Raw genomic sequence first — 22439 nt, 5'->3', positions numbered from 1 at the left:
TTTTATTGAGGGGGGTGCAGTAAGGATGGAAACCACCCCGCACTCTCTCTCTCTTTTTTTTTTAAATTTTTTTTTATCCTCACCCGAGGACATTTTTCCATTTTTTGTTCAGGTAGAGTGGGAGGGAGAGAGAAGAGAGAGAGAAACATCGACGTGAAAGGGACACATCGAGTGGCTGCCACCCGCACAACAAACCAGGGCCGGGGACAAACTGCAACCGAGGTACATGCCCTTAGCGGGAACCGAACCCCGGTCTCTCTGGACCGCAGGCCGACGCTCTAACCGCTGAGCCAAACCGGCCAGGGCTGCTCTCTTTTTTTCTCATGAACCAAGTGAAACGGAGCCTCATACCAAACGAGTTTGTTCCCCAAAGGGAGAGGATTTTCCAAATCGGCCGAAAGTCGGAGACGGCCGGCCGTGCAGTTGTGGAGGTCCCTCGTCCCCGCGGCCGGATTCCCTTCTGAGCAAGGGCTCTGGCCCCTGTGCGACAGTCCCCAGCCCCGCGTGCCGCCGCCCCGGTGCCTTTGCACAGAACCGCAGGCTGGTTTCCTGAAAACCACCGGCTCTGGCTACGCTAAAACTGGTTTCTTTGAAGCTCCCTGAAACCCTGTTGAATATTCAAGTTCCATCTTGAGGCGAGACTCAGTTCAGACCTTTCTGGAAGGGTGTAAAACAGCGGTTCTTCATTTGCTGGGTGATTGGTTCCCGGCGCTGGGCGCTGAGTGTACATGTTTGCAGAGCAGTCATGTACCTGTGATGTTGTTGGGTGTGATGGATGGCCTGGAGGGGGGGCGGGGGGCAGTCCTGTTCCCTCCTTCCACACATGCATGCAACCTTCCCGGCCGGGTACCCAGAGGCATTTAGGGGGCTACTGAAGCTGTTCCTGGGCTAGGGGGAGCCCCACAATGCTGTTCCTCTTCGTGGGTGCTTATGTCTGCCTAACTGATTTCATCCTGCAGAATAAGGAGAGTGGGAACCACTCCCCAAAAGCAGGGGAACATGCACCCAAAGCCGTGGGTGTGTCTGGGAGGGCCCGGGGCTCCTGGGCTGCTTTGCAGCCTGGCTGTGGGCGCAGGCTCTGGACGGTGGCAGAGGGACATGACCAGCCCAGTCTGCTGCCCTTGGGTGAGCTCGCCCCGACGAGCTCAGCACTGGGGTTAGCTGGTAAATAACGCATCGGCTGTCCCGCTCCCCGCGGGTGGGCCCTGGGGAAAGGTCACTGTGAGTATCAGGAGGCGAGAAGATGGGCCTGGGCCGGCATCTGCCACAGCTCCTTCCTTCAGCCTGTTGCCTCTCGGCAGGTGCAAAACATGTCCCAGTCCATAGAGGTCCTGGACCGGCGGACCCAGAGGGACTTGCAGTACGTGGAGAAGATGGAGAACCAGATGAAAGGGCTGGAGTCCAAGTTCAAGCAGGTGGAGGAGAGTCATAAGCAGCACCTGGCCAGGCAGTTCAAGGTATGTGTGCTCCTCCTCCTGCGAGACTGGGTTTGCTTCCTTCCCCGTGTCCCCTTCCCTCCAGAAGTAGTGATTGTGGTTGGGGGAGGGGCGGGGGAGCCCAGCCAGCTTGCTCTTTGCTGTCCTTGGGATCAGAGGCAACCTGCTCTCGTCCTGAAAGGGGGGGGGGGGGGCCTGGGCTGCAGTGCCCAGCACCTATTTGCTTCTGAGGCCAGGGGTCCCTGGGGCCCAGGTCCCTGCCCTCCCACAGCTGCCGCAGGGACATTAGCCGAGGACTAGGTGCATTGATAGGAGCCATTTCTGAGCAGGGTGGTTCTCACATCTGACCTAATTTAGCTATGACATGGCTCGCTGTAGAGTCACAGGGAAGAGAGACACCAACATCTTTCTCACTTTGTGGTAAGTGTTCCTTTTCTCCCGGTAACTCTGGACCTACAATTATATATACATACGTACGAATATGTATATATACGTCTGGAGTTAACGCAGCTTCAAAACTATTAGCTGAGAAATTATATGCACCTGAATTAAGGTCTACATGCGTGTTAAGTAGAACTCCAGCCCCGATGTGAATGAACAGGTCAGTTACACAGCCCCACGCGAGGAAAATTGCTGACACCGCCGCCCTGAACTTCCAATGCTAACGTCTGCCTTTGATGTGCTTCTGCGTGAAGCCAGCACGAATTCACTTTGAAAGGCGATGCGTTCTGTAGCCGAAACGGCACGTTAATTTGTATAATGTATGCTATACACATCTATAGTGCACATAAAACGACAGCAGGCCGGAGCCCATGGAGGAGAAATGAGCGGCCACTCTGGTCAGAGGCAGTGGACATACTGTCCTTGCTTCTGACGGGGCCTCATGAATTCTCCTGGAAAGAGATTTTGACCTGCCTGACCATAAAGAGTTTGTGTCTCTCCTTGAAAGCCAGCAGCACCCCCTTCTCTGGGGTTAGAGGGAGCTTCCCCTAAAGGTGAAGGGACTTCAGCAGTCAGGGCCACCTCCACATTGCAGGGCACTGTCCACACAGCCACCTCCCCCAGTCCCCACGCCCGGGGCGCTGTGGCTCCGGGCGAGAAAAAGCAACGCTTGCTTTTGAACCATGCTTTAATTGCATTCCGAATGTCAACAAGTCGTGGCGAGGGAATTTCTATAACTGTCAAAGCAGTTTGTTTGGACTAAGTGTAGCACGAAGTGTGATTTTTTTTTTTTTTTTTAAGTGACCATGAAAATACTTGTCTGTGAGTGGCTATGTGTTTAAGGCCGGCCAGCGAGGTAGCTCTTCACCGGTATTTCATTTTCTTGCTTGCAGGGCTAACTTAAAAGCGTTTTTTCAATGCCGCAGTGACTGAAGAAGCATGTAACCATGCAACCATGAGAGCGGGCCAGACAGCTTTTTTGCACCCTGCATTTTTACTATTATTTTCCAATACTTAGCACCATGTCACTAAGGAACCTTGACTCCAACCACGATCTCTTTTGCATGCGACCGTAGGTGCATTTCATGAATACTTTGAACCCTTGTCAATGCATTTTTTGAAAAAGAAAAAAAGAAAAAAAAAAAAAGAAAGAAAGAAACTTTGTGTATGTGACTTAAAGCATGTAACCTTAAGATGTTGCATCCTACCTGACAATAAAGACCTTTCCCAAAGATGATGGTGTTCTGAAGACTGTTTAATATGCTCCTTCTAACTCTTTTGGACCAGATGATAAATAAGCCTGTAACTAGAGGGAGTGTGCTCACCTCCCTGGCCGAGGGAGAAGCCAGGCGGAGACAGGGTGTGGCAAGTTTTTGCACGCATCGCACTGAACCCAGCTTATTTTAACCTTGCAGGCGATAAAAGCGAAAATGGATGAACTTAGGCCTTTGATACCTGTGTTGGAAGAGTACAAGGCCGATGCCAAATTGGTTTTGCAGTTTAAAGAGGAGGTCCAGAATCTGACGTCAGTGCTTAACGAGCTGCAAGAGGAAATTGGCGCCTATGACTACGATGAACTCCAGAGCAGAGTGTCCAATCTTGAGGAGAGGCTCCGTGCGTGCATGCAAAAGCTAGGTAGGCCCAGCGCCTGCGGGGCGGGGCGTGGCGCGGCCCCGCCCACCGCGGCTCCCGCTGGCTCGGGGCGTGGTGCTGGAGTGGACAGCGCCGCCTGGCTTCCGGAGCCAGGCCCGGCTAAGGCGCCCGGGCAGGGCCACGGGACAGAGCAGAGGCTGCAGGCTGCGCCCCTGTCAATGCAGGGTCCCACCCTGCGCAGAGGCCGGCTCACAGACCCCTCTGAGCTGCACAGCTGGACAAAACAGGATGATGTCAGATGTCACCAACCATCTGAAGAGTGTGTGCGTGTGGGTGTTGGGATGAGTTCTTAGGACACTCGTTGCTTAGGGCTGGGAACGGACATCTCGGGTTCCCTCCAGGGTGAGAACAGGCTGAGGGGGCTCCTCAGATCCCGCGCCGGGCACAGGGGAGCAAACCCAGGCACACCGCAGCGGAAGACACCCCTGCTCCCTCCGTCTTTTCTCCAAGGGTGACCCCTCAGTTCTTACCCATGATTGAGCACCCACGAGCCCATTAACCTTCCCGTTCGTTGCTTTAACAAATCTTAGTGCCTCAGTCCACTTTTATTTATTAACTCATTAATTTATTGATTTTGATCCTCACCTGAGGATATTTTTCTATTTATCTTCAGATAGAGTGGAATAGAGGGGGAGAGAGAGAGAAACATCAATGCGAGAGAGACACATCGACTGGTTGCCTCCCGCACGACCCCGACCAGGGCCAGGGACAAACTGCAACCAAGGTACATGCCCTTGACTGGAACAGAACCCGCAACTCTTTGGTCCGCAGGTCGACGCACTAACCGCTGAGCCAAACCGGCCAGGGAAGAGTCCACTTTTAAATAGCACACTTTCAGTCCCTCTTCCGTTTTTAGGCATTCTACGTAAAGATTAGCTGGCCCTTCTCATCACAGGTTTTAAAGCAAAGGTTGCTCATCTCAGAGTGTATTTCTTTTTTTAAAATAAGAGTCTCTCTTACTTTTTTTTCTTTATTGATTTGAGAGAGAGAGGAGCGGTGAGGGAATGAAAGATAGAGACATTGATGAGTGAGACCATTGATTGACCGCCTCCTGCACGCCCCCCGCTGGGGATCGGGCCCACAACCTGGGCAGGTGCCCTGACTGGGAATCGAACCGGCGACCTCCTGGTGCAGGGCCGACGCTCAACCACCGAGTCACACTGGCCGGGCTCAGAGCGTATTTCTTAGAGTGACTCAGAGTACTTTTGCTTTCTGAAGATGCTATCCTTTGGTGTTATCTGATGTTCTAACTTAGTTCCCTTTTTATTCACTCCCCTGCCACACACACACGCCAAGTACCTTATTATAAACTTAAAACATCCCCAAAGGATAAATTCCAGCGCTGTTGTCAGCGAAAGAGACGGGAGACACTCGGCGCAAGGAAATCAAGATCACCAGCCTTCTGTCCGAGCGGGCGCCTGCGCACAGGGTCTTTTTAGAGCTGTTCCGGGTGCCCGGCGAAGGCACACGCTGCTCCGTCCCCTGGTCCTCAGAGGGGCTGGCGTGGAGAACGAGGGCGTGGGGGCCGGCGCGCTCTGGCGGTGTCTCGGGGGTGCGTGCGTGCTGCGTGTGTCCGCCGACCCCTCCGTGGCGCCCGTCCCGGTGCGTCGGGCTGGGTGACCTGGACCTTCCCCGCAGGGGTCTGGGACGGCAGCCTCTACCAGCGGGTGCGTGTCGACGTTCCAGGACTGCGTGTGGTGACTGAAATGTCGGTGGTTATGGGCCATGTTAATGACAACGGGGCTCTGGGATTATTTCCATTGGGCAAGGCCTTTGGGTTTCTGCCCATAATGACCCCAGATTACTGTCACCGCTCTCTCTCCGGACCGCCAGACCCTCCACTGGGGGGTCTCTCTTGATCTCTGAAGAATCCAAAGTGGGGGGGGGGGTGTTTTTTGCCCCAAAAGCAGTTTCTGTAGACCAGGGAGACACCCACATTTTTCAGTGAACAAATCAAGGAGCAGAAGGGAAATCCAGAGAGAAACAGGACAAACGGCGAGACGCCGAGGGCCTTGAGGAGGGCTTGCCCGCCAGACCAGCAGTCTTCCGCCTGGGCCAGCCTGGTTTCAGAAGCCGGATGGGTCTGCCGTTCGGCCTGGGATCTGGGTGTTGCCTGGCTACCCTCGCGCTGCCGACGGCCACCGGGGAGTGCAGGGGACGCCTGGGCCCTCAGAGGCCGCCCCGTCCTCGCTGGAGGCAGCCACGTGGTTTCGCCTCTGGTTTCGTTCTTTCTCCGGAAGACCTCACCGTGTAGGTAGACCCCTGAGTCAGGGTCTGCAGGTGGGGCCCAGGCGTCTGCCCTGAACAGCACCAGGCGATTCGGAAGAAGCAAGTCGTGAGACTCCTCTCGGGGAGGCAGGGGTCACTGATAGCTGCGTGACTCTCCCAAGGCGTTGGCCAGCTTGGGCTCAGCCTCCTTCGTCTGCACGGCGAGGTGGAGGAGTCCCTGTGCCCTGGGTTACAGTGCGAGTCCGAGGATGTCGTTTACATCACGTGCTCCTCACTGTGCCCGGCGCAGAGGAGGTGGTGGGAGGACAGGTTGGTAGGAAGGTAGAGATAGATAGACAGATACATAGATACATAGACACATGCATAGATACATAGACACATACATAGATACATAGACACATACATAGATACATAGATACATAGACACATACATAGATACATAGATAGATACATAGATAGATACATATGTAGATACATAGATACATATGTAGATACATAGATACATACGTAGGTACATAGATACATACATAGATACACAGATACATACATAGATACATACGTAGATACATAGATACATACGTAGACACATATGTAGATACATAGATAGATACATAGATAAATGATAGACATACAATAGATAGATTTTAAAAAGACAGGCGATAGATGATTCTGAGATAGATAGATGATAGACCGATGATAGACAGACTGGTAGATTGCAGACAGACAGATGATGGAGAGACAGGCTGATGGACGGACAGATGACGGAGAGACAGACTGATAGGTTTAGCAGCTGCTGTTTCTTCCTCTTCCTTGGTCTCTGTCCAAGCTCAGGAACTTAAGGACCCAGTTCCTATCCTGTGGTGGCTTAATTTAGTCTTTATTTTAGCCTGGGGAGCAGCACCGTCTCAGCAGCCTTTTCCCTGCGTGGAGGTTGCCGCGGACGACGAGCATAGAACAGGGGAAAGCAGTCCTCTGCGTGGAGCCAGCTGTCCTGAGTGGCGGGACATGGGTCTCGGTGGCCGCCCTCCCTTCCCCGTCCTCTGCTCCTTGGTTCCTGGGGGTGTAGTCTGATGGCCCCTCGTCCAGTGACAGGGTGTGCGTCCCCGAGCTCAGCCTCCCCAGGAGGCACCTGCGACGGCTGCCTGAGCCTCCCCTCCCCCACGCACCCCCACGCACCCTGACACGCGTGATGACAGAGGGACACTTTCATGAGCTCAGTGTGCCAACACCGCGCCTGGGGCCCTGCTCTGCCGCGGGGCTGTTGTAGATCCTGTCAGCTCCCGAGGTCTTGGCAGAGCCAGGATGGAGAACCAAAAATAACTCCTGACTCAGGCAGGGCGGCCTCCGGCCCAGGCCCAGAGCGCGGAGCCGCGCCAGCCGTGTGCCGAGAGGCCCCGGGCAGCTGGACCCTTCCCGCCTGCCCCCCTATCGCCGGCCAGGGCTCCTGCGGGTTGGGAGTGGGGGACGGAGGGGACCCCGGTGGGGGCTGAGTGGGTGGCACTGCTGTGGGTCACGCCTGGACCTGTGGCCTGTTCCCCGAAGCGGCTGGCTCCCCTTCCAGCAGCCACAAGCGGGAAGGTCCTCCACGGGCAGGTCGCACTGCGACAGTCCATGGTGGTCCCCGATCTGGGCTTGGCTGAGGTGAACCCCGTTCTGTCCCCGTCTCGGTCCGGACCCACAGTGATGATACTAGTCGGCCTCCAGCAGGCTCCCCCTGGGTCAGGGGCTGCTGGAAGCCTCCTGGCTCCTCCTGCCACCGGCTCCGACGCGGGTGCGTCGCCGTGGACAAGGACCGTCTCTGCGCCACACCCCGCCGCCCCTCTCCCGGGAAGGACGGTGAAGCAATAGACTGGCAAGAGGTTTTGAGAGGCGAATAATGTCACCTCTGAGTACCTGAGCGACGAGAGTCTCTCGCTGCTCCGGACCATGCCCGGGCCGGTCTGGGGAGACAGCCAGCTCCTTGCCTGTGGCAGGGGGACCCAGACAACCTGCCTGTGCCCCAGGGACATGTGGCCACCAGCACAGGTCGGTGAGGACGGAGGTGGGCCCAGAGGGAGAGGTCTCCAGAAGAGGCGTCAGTGAGGGTCCAGCCCCAAAGCCGAGTAGGTGAGGGGTGGCGTTGCCGGTGGAGGAACGGCGGGTGCACAGGTGTGGGGTAGAGGACGGGCCTTGTCCGCCTTCCGAGTGCGATTCGGTGGACAGAGGTCTCCCGTGGCCCGGCCCAGAGGAAAGGGACAGACAGCGCCCATCCCCACGGCGAAGCCACCCGCCTCCCCCTGGGGGAGTTCACTCCTAGGGCTCAGGAGCACGCTGCCCAGGAGGTGGGCTGAGGTTCCCTCCCTCTGCCCGGGTGCTCTGTGTGGCGGTGCCAGGCCCTCAGGCTGTGGGCAGGGCAGGGGCGGGGCCACGAGGGCTGGGTCCCAGCCTCAGCAGTGCCCCTGTGGCAGTGTGGCCCTAAGAATGTCCCACCTGTGAGAGGGGAGGGCCCCGAGGTCACCTCCAAGGTTCGGGCCTCCCGGATGCCCTTGACCTGTCAACGCCCCCAGAGCCCCAGCTCTCCGGCCCCCGACTCCTCCAGCTCACCACCCTCCCGGAGAGCTGGCAGGTGGTGTGAGGACGGCGGGGTCCCCTGCGGAAGGGGCCAGAGTGGGACCTGCAGGAGAGCCCTGTTCTCGCCTCGCGGACAGTCCTGGCTCAGTGTTCAGGAGCCTCACACCTGCCAGCAGTGGCCGGCGGGTCCGGGGGTCTCTCCAGCTGCCCTGGGCGGCCAACAGCCGCCACCCCCATTTCCGAGGGGAGGACACCGAGTCCCGGCAGGGTGACCACGTCCCTCCACAGGTGTCCCCCCACAAGGCAGCCGCCACTGCCCTCCCCTGCGACTCAGGCCTCGGTTGCTGTCTGTTCCAGGGAGGGCTGGCTTCTCTGGCCCCTGGCGCTGGGGTGTCCCCTGGAAGAGCTGCGCCGGAGCCCCCTCTAGCAGCGATCCCAGACCAGGGGTGCAGAGGGGACCCTGCGTCCTCCACAGGGGGCAGTCGGGTCCGCCGAGACTCACCCCTGTGCTCTGTCTCTCTTCTAGCCTGCGGCAAGCTGACGGGCATAAGTGACCCCGTGACCATCAAGACTTCCGGCTCGAGGTTCGGGTCCTGGATGACAGACCCTCTGGCCCCAGAAGGTGACAACAGGGTAAGCGCCCCCGTCGGGCCTGCGTCTGGGGGCCACTGGGACAAGGGTGCCCTTGTCCGGCCCGGTGGTCTCCAGCCCCAAGCACTTGATGCCAATGTGCCCACCCAGCCGGCGAAGCAAGCCAGGGCCTGTGGGCTGAGCGGACCCCGGTGCCCCGGGGGGTGCCACAGGCCAAGGGCCGAGGTGCGGGTGCTGGGGCCGGAGGCGGCAGCGGCCCAGGCACGGCCCTCCCCAGCGCGGGCCCCTGGGCCGGTGGGGGCCGGAGTCTGAAACCCGCCAGACTTCCCACGCCGCCTCGCCCCAGGAGGACAGTCCAGGGAGGCCTTTCTTGTTTTAATGACATCTCATTTGTATTTCATTTGCAATTCCTTTCATGGTCGATGGAAACCCGTGTTTCTTTTGATTTAAGAAAGAGGCTGGTTCTTTTTTCTAGACATCCCCCCACACAGGGGTAAGACTCAGAAAAGAGGGAGAACTAGGCGCCGTGGTCTCCGTGATGGGTGTGGGTCCTGTGGGAGGTGGGGAGAGGAGGACCAGCCGCTGCGAGCCGGGGGCGCCCGGCCCGGGGGGCCACGGGGCGCTGGGACCTTCTGGAGCCTTCCTCTCGGGGGAGAGAGAAGCGGGGTTTCGCGGTCCCTGGGTGTCCGCGGTCTGAGCACCGTCACAGCCTCCGGGAGTGTGGGCCAGCCCTCCGTCCTTCAGCCGCTCGTGGGCACGAGAAAATAAACACTTAAAAAAAACTCAGCTCCGCCCTGGCCGGTGTGGTTCAGCGGTTAGAGCGTCGGCCCGAGGACCAATGAGTCCCGGGTTCGACTCCGGTCAAGGGCACGGACCTGGGTTGCGGTTCGTCCCCGGTCCCGGTCAGGTCGTGCGGGAGGCAGCCAGTCGGTGTGTCCCTCTCACATCGATGTCTCCCTCCCTCCCTCCCTCCTTCTCTATCTGAAAACAAATGGAAAAATGTCCTCGGGTGAGAATTTAAAAAAATAATTTAGAAAATAATTTTAAATAAATTAAAAAAAAAAGCTCAGCTCCCCCTCTGGACCTGATGAGAAAGGGGCTGAGACATCTGAGGTCCTCGGAGCACGTCTGGAGGGTGGACGGGTCGCGGTCGCTCTCCCGGGATTGGCAGCCACCTGGGAGGACGGAAGTGGGCGCGAGGACCCGCGGGCTTCTGGGAGGACGGAAGTGGGCGCGAGGACCCGCGGGCTTCTGGGAGGACGGAAGTGGGCGCGAGGACCCGCGGGCTTCTGGGAGGACGGATGTGGGCGCGAGGACCCGCGGGCTTCCGGGAGGACGGATGTGGGCGCAACGACCCGCGGGCTTCTGGGAGGACGGAAGTGGACGCAAGGACCCGCGGGCTTCTGGGAGGACGGATGTGGACGCGAGGACCCGCGGGCTTCTGGGAGGACGGATGTGGGCGCGAGGACCCGCGGGCTTCTGGGAGGACGGATGTGGACGCACGGACCCGCGGGCTTCTGGGAGGACGGATGTGGGCGCGAGGACCCGCGGGCTTCTGGGAGGACGGAAGTGGGCGCGAGGACCCGCGGGCTCCTGGGAGGACGGATGTGGGCGCGAGGACCCGCGGGCTCCTGGGAGGACGGATGTGGGCGCGAGGACCCGCGGGCTTCTGGGAGGACGGATGTGGGCGCAACGACCCGCGGGCTTCTGGGAGGACGGATGTGGGCGCAACGACCCGCGGGCTTCTGGGAGGACGGAAGTGGACGCGAGGACCCGCGGGCTTCTGGGAGGACGGATGTGGACGCGAGGACCCGCGGGCTTCTGGGAGGACGGAAGTGGACGCGAGGACCCGCGGGCTTCTGGGAGCCTGTGATCGTGTCTCTACCCACAGCCTCGGTGCGAGGAGACCCCGCGGCCCCCGAGCAGGGGAGCAGCGTCTTCCTAGGCACTGTCCCAGGGCTGCCGAGGGACTTCTCGAGGGGCTGGCGGCGTCCTGCGACCCCGGATGTGATGGGGACCCGCTGTTTGGGGGGGAGGTTGTTCTTCCTTTATTTTCTGCGTCCTGACAGCTCACACATGTTCTCACCATTTAATTGGCTTGTTTCTCCGGCTGTTCCTTTGCCCACCTGGGGCCCCGCCTCTGTTCCGCGTGGTCAGGGAGGTGCTCTTGCCCAAGACGCTGGCGAGGGGAGCAGGTGCAGGCGATGCCCGCGGACCTCGGGGAGCCGCTGGCCTGTGGTCTCAGCATCACACGTCTTTTCGGGCACTGAGGTTCCCAGCTGAGTCTCCTGATGCCGCCCCCTACAGTCTCCTTCTCCCCACCCGGCCCCCCGCACACGGCCCACCAGCCCAGGCAGACCCGGTGGGATCCGGCAGCCGGAACCCGTGACCTCGGCGCCGCAGAGACGGAACCACGTCCTGACCCCGAAGACATGCCTCTGGGCCCCGCTTTGGCTCAGGATACTCGGTGATCTCGGCCCCGACACCAGGGACCGGGCTCCGGGGGCCGCTCTTGGCCCCCACCCGCCAGGGCGCGGATCTGCGGAGCCGTCCAGGCGGGATGGATGCTTCTGATCATTAGACATCTGTTTTCTGCTTGATGACCTGCTCGTGCTCCAGGACGGGCCTGGCGATGGACGGAGCAGGGAGCTGTCGGGGAGCAGGGCGCCGGGCCGCTCGGCGCTGGGGCGGTCGGCCAGCCCCGCTCAGGCCGTTGGGAGCGTGAGCTCGGTGTGGTGGCCTCCAGCTCCCAGCTGCTAAGTGAGTGACACGTCCGCAGGCCCTGCCATTGATCTGGGAGAGACTTTCCTGTTTGATCTTTTTTATCCTCCCGTCCAGTTTTGATCGCACACACACAGGAGACCAATAACTCGCTCCGGGAACAACGCCGCGCAGGCTGCCCGGAGGGAGGGCGGGGTGGGGGTGTGGCCAGGGGCTGAGGGCCAGGGTGCCCAGGGACCCGGTGGGCCCACCTAAGCTAGGGGGGCTGCCAGGACCCGCCGCCTTCTGGGTGCCGCGGGATAGACCAGGGTCCACCAGGGATGCCAGGGCACCCGAGCTCCCGTCACTCACTCACTAAGCACCATGTTCCACGCGCTGTCCGGGGCTCTGGTGCTCCTGCACCTGGGCCAGAAGATGCCTTCTCTCAGCGGTGACCTGCCCCTCACATGCGTCTGTGGGCACCGGGGCCCGGAGTTCCCCCCGTGCCAGGCTGTCGTCCCCTGACCCCCGCCAGGCTGTGCATCTCCCACGGGAGACGCATTCGCTCCGGGCACCTGCTGCCCAGCGCTGAGGCCGTAGCTCTGACTGTGGCACCTTCTGGATCCAGCGCCCCTCCCCCGTCGGTCTGCTTCTGCGGAGGAGCCAGCCCCACCCATCAGCCAGGGGCCCCGCTTCCCTCGGCACCCCAGGAGGGGCTGGATCGGAAACCTTCACTGACACACTGTCCGTGTACAGACAGCAGGTGTGAAAAGTCCTCCCTGTCCCTCAACAGGGTCCGGGCCACCGGGCACGTGGGAGGGGCTCGTGGAAGCCCTTTCCCTGAAGGGCAGGTGATCTGCAAGGTGCAGCCACGTGCTCAGTGTGGCCAGTGGTCCCCCCGGAGCAGCACAGCGAGGTCTCGATCGGCACGCCCCTGCTCTCGTCTCTGTGGGCGCAGGGCGGGCTGGGGGCCGCTCCTTCCAGCTCTGCTGTCCCAGAGGCCTCTGCTCTCCTCCCCCTCAGCTATCAGCCCCTGTGAGCGGCCTCCCCTGCTGCCCAGGAGCCTCCGTGTCGGCCGGAAGACACGCGGCAGATGCCTGACCAGCTAAGGGGCCGTGCACCCTCGGCCAGGTCACTGAGCGAGACCCCCGCATCCTGTCGCCCCCGCCCCCCTCCCCGGCCCGGCTGACGTGTTTGGACCGTGGTGCCTGCTCAGCCCTGCGCTGCCTTAACCGAGGGGCCCTCCTGCCCTCTTCACTGGGAAACAGATGAAAGTAACAGGGACAGTCAGGACAGTCCGCGTTCTCTGTGCACTGGACCGTGCGGGTGGGGCAGGACTGGTTTCTAACAGGGAGGTGACGTCGGGTGTTTGATGGTCTGAGCCTCTTGGCTTTGCCTGCTCGGTGTGGTGTTTACAAATGGATGAATCAGCAGGTTGTTTTGTTTTATCTGTTGGCACAGGGAGCCTGTGGGTGGGCAGGAGGTGGGCAGGCAGGTGCAGGAGCAGACCACGGCTCCAGACTGACCGAAGGGGCCCTGCACAGAGGCAGCCCAACCCCCGCCACCGGGGGTGCAGGTGGACTGAGGCTGAAGTTGGGAAGAGGGACCATCTTGCCAAAGACCCCAAGGGATGTGGCCCATTGCCCTTCCCTTGGCTGGACCGTCACGGGGCCTGGGTCCGAGTCCTGGCTTCATCCCGGGTCAGCCACGACCCTGCCCCTCTGACTGGTGGGGAGACGCTGTGGACCTGGCCGAGCTGTTGGGTCACATCAGATGGATTTCACCTGTGGGCATGTGACCACTGCGGAGCACAGAGGTTTCAGAACCACTCAGACCTGGGTCTGGACGCCCTGCTGCCCCGATTGGCTGTCTGAGCCTTGGACACTCAACCTGTGTGTGCTCAGGGCCACAGTCAGACCGTCACGGATGGGGGTGAGCCCGTGTCGACGCGTGCTGGCAAGTGAGGCTGCGCATGATGCGTGTCCAGGGCCAGGCACACGGCTTGAGTGACCTGTCCGAGCGGCCACAGTGACTGCTATAAAGCGGGTTTCAGCCCATAGCCTGCAGGCGGCTGCGGAGGCCCCGTCAGCCGAGAGGCATCGGGGGCTCCGAAGGGCCCTTTTCCCCTTGGGCTCCCCAGCTTCTCCCCCAGGGCATGTTCTCAGCTCTCCCTCTGCTTCTGGGACCCCGTCCTTCAAGCAGGAGGGTTGTGCGTGGAGCTGTGGCCAGCGCAGATGCGGCCCCAGGGCACGAGGGCCGGGGGCAGGGCTGATCCCGCACCTGGGCACAGGTGTGCGGAGCTGGCTGGCTGACGGATTGGCAGCCTTCGCGGGGACAGCTGCCCGAGCCATCCTGTGGGTGGTCAAGTCTGGGACCCAGTGGCTGGGCAGGGTCCCCGTCTCCGTCCACCGTGCTCGTGATGGGACCTGCTTTGTGCCACCAGTCCGGCCCGTCAGAGGGCAGCGGCGGGACCGGGAGGAAGTGGCCCCGCCCAAACAGGCCACGATGTGCCATGTGCCAGGCATGGAGGGGGGCCTGTGACCCCGGGAGAGACCCTCCACCAGTCTCGGCCTCTCTGAACTGGGGATTTGGAAGAGGTGGTCACAGGGACCCCAGCCCTTCCCTGGCCTCTGGGATCCCATGGGGCACAGGCATGACCTCAGTGCTGCTGCCGCCCTGGGCCAGTCCGAGGCTGAGCTCGCCACGCTCCTGACTTTCAGAGGAGCTGGTCCCCCACCCACGTTCCCACAGACCGCGAAGCCTCCTGTCCCCCCCCACCCCCACCCCGGGCATGGGCCTGGAGCCCCGGCAGGCTCGCTCCGTCCTGGGCTCCCGGAATGATGACGGCTGGCCTTCCTGGACGGTAGCACGGGTCAGTTCTGGTGGGACCCGTTCCACAGCCCAGTGAGGCACGGGGAGGGGCTCCCGGCAGGTGAGACTCGAAGGCGGGCGGCGGCCAGCACCTGGCACAGCCGAGGCCCCTGTGAAGACAGACAAGTGCCCAGGTGTCTGGACACCCCGGTTCCACTCCGGCCTTTCCCTGGGTGACCCTGGGTCCTGAAGGACAGGACGGGGGGCCTGCCAGGGAGCAGAGGTGCTGCTTTGGGGCCGCCTCCCACCCAGAACAGCAGGGGCTGCCCGGACCCCACTGGCTGCCAAATGCCCAAATGCCTGGCTGAGAGGCCCTGCCCCCCGCTCTGCCCGGCTCCTCTGGTCTCCAGCCGGGAGCTGGGCCCCCAGACTGCTGCAGGGGCCAGAGCAGCTGGACCCCAGGCCACCCGCACACTCCGAGGCTCAGCCTTGCTGGACACTGGCCTGGGGTGCGGGCTGGGGACCAGGAAGAGTCGCTGCGTCTGTGCACTGGGCAGCCCCGAGCTGGGCCCTGGCGGGGACGCGGGGAGACGGTCTGGCCTCCCACACTCGCTACCCGGCCGCAGAACTGGTTTCCCAGCTCGTCCACGCCGATCTGTCAGATTTATTTATTTATTTATTTATTTATTTATTTATTTATTTTATTTTGTTATTATTTTTTTATCCTCACCTGAGGACATTTTTCCATTTTTTGTTCAGATAGAGTGGGAGGAAGAGAGAGGAAGAGAGAGAGAGAGAGAAACATCGACGTGAAAGGGGCACATCAAGTGGCTGCCACCCGCACGACCAACCAGGGCCGGGGACAAACTGCAACCGAGGTACGTGCCCTTAGCGGGAACCGAACCTGGGTCTCTCTGGACCACAGGCCGACGCTCTAACCGCTGAGCCAAACCGGCCAGGGCTATTTTTTTAAATTTTATTTTAAAGGGAGAAGGAGAGGGAGTTAGAAACATCGACAAGAGAGGACATCGATGGGCCGCCTCCTGCATGCCCCCCTCTTGGGGTTCGGCCCACAACCTGGTCATGTGCCCTGACTGGGAATCGAACCGGTGACCTCTTGGTGCAGGGTCGACGCTCAACCACTGAGCCACACCGGCCGGGGGAATCTGTCAGATTTTATAACCCTGGTGCCAGGGCCACGACTCAAACCGAGGACATGAGGGTGGGGGGCGAGGCCAGGCACAGGGCTCTCTACGCTCCTCAGGGGCCGTGAGCAGGCCGAGAGCACCTGCCAAGGTCCAGGGTGAGCAGCTCAGCTCCCAGCCAGAGTGTCCAGCCCTGCGAGTTAGAATCACCCAGAAGCTGGAGCCGGACACTGATGCCCCCCGCCTCCCCCCGAGAACCCATGTACTTGTTCTGGGGTGAAGACTCCTGGGGGACTCGGGCACAGCAGGTGGACAGGTGGCCGGGGAGGCGCCTGGAGGTGACAGGGTTCCATCTGCGCTTGGGACCTGGCCAGGAGGGGAAGCAGGAGGCGTCTCAGAGGACGAGGTCGGAGCCCACACACCCCGAGGAGGGGCCCCGATCCCAGACCCTGGGCTCCCGACTTGCCTCTGTGGCTTCTCATTGGTGGCGGAGCCGCCAGGCCAGCCACTGGTTGTGAAACATTTAGCACCTGGACTGATTTTTTGTGCCACCCCCCAAACTGCAGTTTTCAGAAGTGTGCCCCCCCCGTGTTCAGTCTGCCAGTTAACAGGAGGAAAAGGCAGTTTAAAAATCCAGTAACTGGCCCCGCAGGTGTGGCTCAGTGGTTGAGCGTCGACCCTGCACCAAGAGGTCACTGGTTCGACTCCCGGTCAGGGCACATGCCCGGGTTGTGGGCCTGATCCCCACAGGGGGACATGCAGGAGGCAGCAGTCGATGCTCTCTCTCATCGATGTTTCCATCTCTCTCTCCCTTTCCCTCTAAAAAAATCAATAAAAAATAAGTTTAAAAAACCCAGTAATTTAATGCCAGTTTTGCCCAGTTCTGCGCACAGGAGGGAGGCCTGGAGGCCTGGCCTAGGGTACAGGGACACACCCGGCCCTCTGCCAGAGGCCCAGTGGGGGGGCAGCGTTCACACACATTTGCAAGTGCTCACCCCCGAGTCGGGAGGGGCAGGCCGGGAAACACTGAGCTGTCTTGAAAGAAGCGGTGAGCCCCCATCTCGGGACAACCGAGCAGAGGCAGGGGTCCCATGTTGGGTGACGTGGTCGGGGTCCCCACACCGCCCTGCACTGCCCTCGTCCTAGTCCGTGAACACGTCGCCGGGGGCTGCTGGGGCCAAAAGTACTAAAAGGCTCAAACGGGACCCAGTGTTTTAATCTCATTCAGAGTAAGAGGCGCATCGGAAGGGCTCAGGCACGAGGCCCTGACTTTATTGTGACAGTGCGTCGCACGTGGCCACGCCCGAGCGTCCAGCCCGTCCCGCCGCGTGGCCCGCGGTGGACGGAGCCGCGGCCGCAGCGCCTCGGGGCCCCGCACGGCCTTCTCGTCCCATTCTGTTCGGAAATGACTGACAGTTCCGGGCCAAGTCCGGACGGTCTCGAGTCAGCCGGCATCCCCTCCTCCGAATGCCAAACTGGGGCCACTCCGACTCCAACAGCCAGGCCCCTGGAAGCTCAGATTCTTCCTGGAGAGGCCGCCCGCCCCCGGTGGACAGAGCGATGCCACTCGCCGCGTCCCAAATGCGGCTGCTGAGACAGATGCTTGGGGGAGGGGGTGCAGGAGGAGCCCTTGCCGCGGCCTTGAAAATGGGTGGACGCCAAGACACGAGCCGTGTCCTCCCCAGGCCCAGGTGGCCGTGTCCTTCCCAGCTGCCTCCTGGGCCTGGGTCTCCGTGCGCAGGGCTGTGCCTTCCTCCCCCGGTTAAGTGTGAACACCTACTGTGCGCCCTCAGCCGGGGACAGCAGTGAACAGACGGGGGGCCCTGCAGACCCACAGCCCGGAGGCTCCCGCCAGAGGGCTGGATCCGGGGACCTGCCCTGGTGTTCCTTGCCACCCCTAGGAGACTCGGGTGCCCCGGCTATCGGTTCCCACACTCTCTTCCTTGGCCAGTCCCTAAATTGGACACTTCTTTGTCTGGGGGAAATAGCCCTGACGTTTTTCTTGTTTTTTTTTTAATTCTCATCCGAGGATATTTTCCGATTTACCTTCAGATAGAGGGGGAGGAGGGGGAGAGAGAGAAATATCGATGTGAGAGAGACATATCCACTGGCTGCCTCCCCCACCAGCCCGACCAGGGCCAGGGACGAACGGCAACCGAGGTACGTGCCCCTGACCGGAATCCAACCCGCGACTCTCTGGTCCGCGGGCCGACGCTCTGACCGCTGAGCCGAGCCGGCCAGGGCAGCCCCGTCCCTTCTGAAAAGTGCCCTGAGCTTGAGTCTTCGCGTTGCCCGTCCTCTCCCAGTTCTCGGCTCCGCGGCGCCGCCGTGTCCCGGGGCCGCTAACGGTGTGCTGTCCCCGCAGGTCTGGTACATGGACGGCTACCACAACAACCGCTTCGTGCGCGAGTACAAGTCCATGGCCGACTTCATGACCACGGAGAACTTCACGTCGCACCGCCTGCCGCACCCCTGGTCCGGCACCGGGCAGGTGGTGTACAACGGGTCCATCTACTTCAACAAGTTCCAGAGCCACATCGTCATCCGGTTCGACCTGCAGACGGAGACCATCTTGAAGCAGCGCAGCCTGGACTACGCCGGTTACAACAACATGTACCACTACGCCTGGGGCGGCCACTCGGACATCGACCTCATGGTGGACGAGAACGGGCTGTGGGCCGTCTACGCCACCAACCAGAACGCCGGCAACATCGTCATCAGCAAGCTGGACCCCGTGTCCTTGCAGGCGCTGCAGACCTGGAACACCAGCTACCCCAAGCGCAGCGCCGGCGAGGCCTTCATCATCTGCGGCACCCTGTACGTCACCAACGGCTACTCGGGCGGCACCAAGGTCCACTACGCCTACCAGACCAACGCCTCCACCTACGAGTACATCGACATCCCCTTCCAGAACAAGTACTCCCACATCTCCATGCTGGACTACAACCCCAAGGACCGCGCCCTGTACGCCTGGAACAACGGCCACCAGATCCTCTACAACGTCACCCTCTTCCACGTCATCCGGTCTGACGAGTTGTAGTTGCCTCTGCCCGGCAGCCGAGGGTCCGGGTCCTCGCCCCCGCGGAACCGCTGCCGCGGCAACGATGCGAGTCGCACCGACTGGGGGGGCGCGGCAGCAGGGGGCAGCCCGGCACCCCGCGACGACGGCATGACCTCCGTGGTCCTCCGGCTCAGGCCGGGGGGCGACAGACTCGGGAAGGAACCCCCCCACTTTGCAGCTGGAACTGCAGCCAGGGCTCCCCTCGCCGCCCCGCCCCCTTTCCGGTCAAATGACATACTCGAGAAGCAAGGCAGTGTCTGTTGGCCAGTTCTCGCCCGAGGACAGCCCGCCGTGAGGATCGCATGGACCCTTCCTTCGATCGCGGTCAGCGCCGATGGACGGGCTGGCGTGTCTCCCGGGGCCCCCCGGTCGCGCTCGGCGTCCGGCGGGCACTGGCTCGTCCAGCTCGTCCCCCAAAACAGCCGCTGCCCCTCGACCGTGTGTTGTCGTAGATTACCGTGCTGAGACCCCAGTAGCCGTGCCCCCGTGTCTAGTACCTGCCGCGGTGGCGGGTGTGCGTGGTGCGGACCGGGCAGTGCCCGCCGCGCCCGCCTCCCGCCGTGGTGTATTGTGCAGCGTGCGTGTGTCTTGTTTCCTTGAGGTGGTGACTCTGTCCGTCGCTGTGTGCAAATGCTGTAGTTCGGATCAGCACGTGGGTGGGTTTTGTTGCTAAAAAGAAAAATAATAATCAGTGTTCACCCCTAGAGAGAGAGAACCGAGTTCGTGTTGGTGGTCATCGCAGGGACAGTCCTCCTCCAGCCCCGTTGCCCAACCCCTGTCACCGCGGATGAGAAGGGCTTGTCGGGGGGACCTCGGCTTCCGAAGGGACAGGAGCGTTCCCGAGGGCACCAGTGTGCGGAACGTACACTTTTTAGGTACAAAAGAGGGGAACTTTGTACTCTCCAGTTATCTAAGGAACAATAAACATATTAGGAGATGTTTCGCCTCTCGTGTCTTTTCTGAGGGCTTTGTAAATGACGGTTCTTCCGATCCTCTGAGCCGTAGTCTACGGGGAGCGTCCCCTCAGAAGGGAGGTCCCCTCAGAAGGGAGGGGAGTTGACAGTGGACACATTCCCTTTGGGTCTCTGACCACCATCCCCCAAAAGTCAGAGGCTAGAGATCGTCTCGGAGCACCCCCCACCCTTGGGTGAATCGGAACAAGGCTGCGCCCCAGGGAACCCCACCCTCACCCCACCCTGCAGACTCCACCTGCTGACGAGCGGTGAAGGTAACCCCAGGCCCGTTCGCTCGCCGGGGGCCGTGGCAGGTCCAGGAGGGGAGCAGCCGGCCCGCGGGAATCTAGGCCCCCAGGCCTTGGCGATGGAGACCTTAGGACCTGCCAGGAGCCCGGGCCACCCTGGGCCATGCCCGTAGGTGCTGCAGGGCCTGGCTCTGAGCAGGCCCTGAGGTTCCAGGACAGACCACACCCAGTGTCCCGAGCCCTGGGCTTCATGCCGGCCAGAAAGGGACACAGCAACTCCCTTTGGGACACAGCCCTCAAGGTCAAGGTGAGGTGTGGCCTCCCGCCCCTCTGCCCAGGACACCAGGACAGAGTTCGGGCCCTGGGAAATGCCAGTGGCCCCGTGAGGCTGGACCGACCGGCATCACCCTCCAACCAAAGAGCAAACCAACCAGCAAGTCCCCAGATGGTCCTGGGTTTCCGTCATTGTCCTGGGGAGACGGCAGGGCAGTGCCCAGGCGGGTTGGGGGTGGCACCTCGGTGAGGGCACAGCCGACGTCACAGTGCTCCGTGTGCCTGGAGTCTGAGGACGTCCGAGAACCTGGGACGCCAGTCCCTGTGCCCACCCAGAGGCTGAAGCCAGTCGGGGACGGGGCAGCTGGGGCTGCGGAGGCCACACCAGGCCTGACGACGTGGCGCCCTGTGGTCGGCCCAAAGCTGGGAAAAGAGGGGGTGAGAGGCCGAGGCAGGCTGGCTCCCCCCCCCCGCGGTCAAGGAACACAGCCAGAGACGGAGGGCTGCTGGCCGCAGCTCACCCCCTGCAGGGCACCATGGGCATCTCCTCAGACTGCCCCCCACTCCCCGGGGGAAACGGGGAGCCCTACACCGCTGGGGGAGGGGCAGGAGGGCTCTGGAAACGTGGTGATCACTGGCCGACTCATCCTGACTCAGCCTTAGGGCCACTGTGGGACCCCCCCCTTCTGGCCTGGGGCCATGTCTTTCCACCCGCTGGGCCCTGGGCTCCAGGTCAGGGAGACAGCGCAGCCTCTGGCCGGCACATCTCGCTGGGCCCTCCCTCTGCCCGGTCCCTGCTGTTTCCACCCAGACACGCTGCGCTCAGCACCCCCTCAGCACCCCCTCAGCATCCCCTCAGCACCCCTCAGCACCCCCTCAGCACCCCTCAGCACCCCTCAGCACCCCTCAGCACCCCTGCTGCGCCCTCAGCACCCCCTCAGCACCTCTCAGCACCCCTGCTGCGCCCTCAGCACCCCTCAGCACCCCTCAGCACCCCCCAGCACCCCTGAGCACCCCCTCAGCACCCCGCTGCGCCCTCCCCACCCGCCTTCCTCTCCTTCCCCGGCTCCACTGACAGAGGCCTTCACTTTCTGGAAGCTTCTCACTCCCCATCTCCAAGGAGAGGTCTCCCTGGGTTCCCCCGCGCGTCTGCCTGCTCCCCGGCATCCGTGACTCACACCCCGTGTGCTGTGGGGTCCCTGAGCCCGAGGCCAACACGTCCAAGAACACTTTCCTGGTGCTCCTGGTGACCATGCCGTCGAGGGGGGTGCCTGGTCCTCCCCCAGAGCCCCGCAGCCCGGCAATGCCCCCTCGAACCGCCCCGGCACCAGCCCACATGAAAACCTTAAGAAGTGGGGTGCGTTTTTGTACCTTCGTGTTCACAGATACCCTGGACAGACGGCCCCTGGCGGTTCTCACGAAAGCCCGGGTTCGAGAGCAGCCCACGAGGCCACGGCTGCCCCCACCTCACGGGGCCTGGCCGGCGCCCTTGGCGGGGCTGCCGCTGCAGGCCGGTGTCCCCGTCGTCCCCGTCGTCCCCCCGAGGACAGAGGAAGGAAGCGCGCAGCCGCCGTCCTGGGCCACCAGAAGGCCGCGCTGGTCGGGCGCGGTGCGAGGGAAGGCAGTCCTCCGGGCGGCACAGACGCGAGCAAAGTGCTTCCACCCGAGCGAGTCCGGCAGCCGGGCTGCCGCGGAACCTCCGGCTCCGGCCCTGGATGTGCTGGCTGGTGGCGGACCGGGTGCGGATGAATTTTCTTTATTAACAGCTTGGCCTGGAATCCAGATCTAACCCCTTCCGGGTGCTCGGAGGCCGGGGCGTGCGGCAGCGCTGGAGCAGCCGGGCCTGGGCTCCCCGGGGGTCGGGGGGGGGGGGTGAGCCGGCCCAGGCGCCTGAGCGGTCGGTTCTCCTCGGTCCGGCGCGTCCCGACAGCCGGAGGCAATGCTCCGGGAAGTGGCGTCTCCGGTCTCAGCTCCTGCGAGTCGAGGCGAGGAGGAAGCTGTGTGGGTGCAGGGGTCCCCTCTGGGGTTCCTGGGACGTCCAGGGCCACCAGGCCGGTGCAGGCTCCTTCCGTGAGGAGGAACGGGGGCCAGGGGCCGGTTCAGGTAGCTGGGCCCCCGGGAGGCTGCGGGGGCCAGTGCCAGGCTGTCGGAGCTGAGCACAGGCCACTCGGAGCCGCTCGCGCCACCCCCACCCCGTGTGCCCCTTCACCCTCCCGCTACCCTGCAGGAGAGGCTCCGGCTCCCCGTCCTCAGATGGAGAATCTCAGGGGAGCTGCGCTCCTGCCGGTGGAGGGGGGTCCAGGCCGTGGGACGGCACAGCCGAAGTAGGGACACGTTGGAAACACTCG

General features: G+C 62.0%; 1 protein-coding gene across 2 annotated transcripts in view; it reads left to right on the top strand.

Annotated features, from left to right (window-relative positions):
* Positions 1–19547, top strand: part of OLFM1 (olfactomedin 1) — a 38545-nt gene extending 18998 nt beyond the window's left edge. For both annotated transcript variants that reach the window (XM_036260409.1, XM_036260408.1), the window contains exons 3-6: positions 1302–1457; positions 3293–3512; positions 8836–8942; positions 17922–19547. In XM_036260409.1, the coding sequence (XP_036116302.1) occupies positions 1302–1457; positions 3293–3512; positions 8836–8942; positions 17922–18596 (1158 nt within the window). In that variant the 3' untranslated portion in view covers positions 18597–19547. The remainder of the gene's footprint in view (positions 1–1301; positions 1458–3292; positions 3513–8835; positions 8943–17921) is intronic.
* The last annotated feature ends 2892 nt before the right edge of the window (positions 19548–22439 follow it).

The sequence above is a fragment of the Molossus molossus genome, unplaced genomic scaffold, assembly GCF_014108415.1.
Source record: "Molossus molossus isolate mMolMol1 unplaced genomic scaffold, mMolMol1.p scaffold_m16_p_14, whole genome shotgun sequence".
Classification (NCBI taxonomy): domain Eukaryota; kingdom Metazoa; phylum Chordata; class Mammalia; order Chiroptera; family Molossidae; genus Molossus; species Molossus molossus.
This window is presented reverse-complemented; position numbering and strand designations above follow the sequence as displayed.